Source organism: Gloeophyllum trabeum (assembly GCF_000344685.1).
Source record: "Gloeophyllum trabeum ATCC 11539 unplaced genomic scaffold GLOTRscaffold_00037, whole genome shotgun sequence".
Lineage (NCBI taxonomy): Eukaryota > Fungi > Basidiomycota > Agaricomycetes > Gloeophyllales > Gloeophyllaceae > Gloeophyllum > Gloeophyllum trabeum.
In genome coordinates, this window is record NW_006920446.1 from 3,898 (window position 1) to 6,280 (window position 2,383).

Consider the following 2,383-nt stretch of genomic DNA (forward strand, 5'->3'; position numbering starts at 1 on the left):
GATGTTCAAACAACATAGGTCTTTGATATTGCCAAACAGATCATTCTTGGTAGTTTCAGCAACACTAAGTAAAGCACGGCTATGCCTTGGAGGCGATATTAGGTAAGCCACGGGGCGGCTACTGAGTGCAGAAAATCACAAACTTCTCTATTGTTTTGCCGATTGCTGCAAAGCTCTGCTGTCAAGCATGTATCACATGAGCCCGGGAAGAAGTCCAGTCTTATGTCCACCTGTCCTTTATACAGCTGTAGTTACCTCAACCATGTAACAACTTCAATATTTCTTGCGAGGATGTCCACACCACCGACCATCTGTTGTTACTGGTATGTTCAGTGCATCATCAGACTTCATGCACTCAGTGCATGCCCAGGTACAGTATAGTACAGTCTGATGACGCAGTGACGGAGGAGCTCTCGCAACTGCAATTCATCTCCATTGGTGCGGAACAAAATCTGTCAAATACAAGAGTGATTATAGTGTGGCATTTTCAAGTACTATGGAGAAGCAATAGGTACTGAAAGAGCTTCACTTGAAATACCATCAAGACTTCATGCAATGCAAATCCCACATGGGATCTACAGTGGCGCGTCTCCTGACTCCGTGAGAATATCTACAAAGATACTACTTGTATGTGTTAATAAGACCATTGAGTTGCATAAGCCAAAAAGGCACAGGAAGTGGACAAAAATGATGAATGGAATTGGCTGTGTCATGTCATCTTCCTATAACTGTATTTATCTTAAATACAAAAGTAACATTGTCTCCATGAGTTCAGTTACAGCGTGTTGCAAAACAATGCGGAATATTGAGACTTGTGATATATGAATAGAAATGGTAGTCGCCACATGCAACACCACCAAGACACCACTGTTTGAGCCAACAATATAGACACGTGATGCCACAATCCTCCGAAATGGAGTCGCGAAAGGTCGCGTAATGCGACCCTTGGCATTAACCGGGTTTTAGACGGCTGCGCCTACCATTTTAGCTCATATAGCCTGAGTTTTGAAATTCTGTATCGTCTTGCAACACACTGTAATTATCAATGATGTGGTGATGTAGCTGAGGTGTTGGGCCTCATTTGATTATCTAATATTACATAGACTCTGACTAAGCAAAAGACCGAACTGCTGTCCTTTTGCGCGAAGTGGTATCGGCTGTCTGAGCGAGAAGAGAGCTGAGGAAATCCTGCATGTCATTTTGGGGCATGGGGCAAGAATACACTTGTTTTTACGCCAGATCCAACCCAGTTGTCAACGATACCACCCCGGGAAATTTCCGATTAATCGCATCTGTCCTGTGCTGCTTGATAGATCTGCAATGACTAGCAGGGCCCGCTGTCATTATCAGCTACTGCCCGGTGAGGGACCCCGACAAACAGGCAGTGTATGGACGGGCCACGACGGTCACCAGCCTCCGCATTTCGCGGAGTCCGGGCATCTGAGTGACTCCGTTATCGTAGTATAAGTGACTCGTGGGGAACTCCGCCGCCAGACATAGGCCGCGAGAATCCGCAAGAGTCTTCCTGGTGTTGGGGACTCTGAACGGTCCCATTCGCTGTGGTAACCGCCACAGCCCTAGAGCGCCCCGCCAATCATATCGCCCAGCGCTTGGAGACTTCCTTACCTGGCGACTCCACCCCAGCGAATACACTGTAGTGTTGGTACGAATTGATATGTAGATGTGCCGACCCACCCTCTCGGAATCAGTCCGCGAGGTGGTCCGCTGTGGTTGCAGACTCTGCCCTGTAGCCGGACCGCTTGCCCACAGCCTCCCGCTGCTCGCGGAATCCGTCTGCGAGCTTGTGCAGTGTTGGCACAGAGTTGCTGAGAGTGTAGCTGTGCTCGCGGACGGATTCCGCGAGCTTGTGCAGTGTTGGCACAGAGTTATTGAGAGTGTAGCCATGCTCGCGAAATCCATCTGCGAGCTTGCGCAGTGTTGGCACAGAGTTGCTGAGAGTGTAGCCGTGCTCGCGGACGGATTCCGCGAGCTTGTGCAGTGTTGGCACAGGGTTGCTGAGAGTGTAGCTGTGCTCGCGGACGGATTCCGCGAGCTTGTGCAGTGTTGGCACAGAGTTATTGAGAGTGTAGCCGTGCTCGCGGACGGATTCCGCGAGCTTGTGCAGTGTTGGCACAGGGTTGCTGAGAGTGTAGCCGTGCTTGCGGAGTTTTGGTGGGTTATATACCAGCGAATTTCTGGATTAGTCGCTGACGCAATTTTGCATAGGGAAAGGCTCCGGCACACCACAGGTGCGGCGCATTTTTGCATAAGAATCAGCTAATCCTGGATTAGCGAGCTGTGGTATATACCGCAGCAGACATACTCTAATTTCGTGAGTTTACTCACTGGTTGTACAACCTCTCACTAAAGGGAGCTGCTCACG

At 49.5% G+C, this 2,383-nt stretch overlaps 1 protein-coding gene across 1 annotated transcript in view; it reads right to left on the bottom strand.

Moving 5' to 3' along the window:
- Nucleotides 1-1,800: 1,800 nt before the first annotated feature.
- The window catches only part of GLOTRDRAFT_5750 (uncharacterized protein), a gene marked incomplete at both ends in the record, with an annotated part of 1,000 nt that continues 417 nt past the window's right edge, over nt 1,801-2,383 (bottom strand). The window contains one exon of the mRNA XM_007873171.1: nt 1,801-2,116. Coding sequence (XP_007871362.1) covers nt 1,801-2,116 — 316 coding nt within the window. The remainder of the gene's footprint in view (nt 2,117-2,383) is intronic.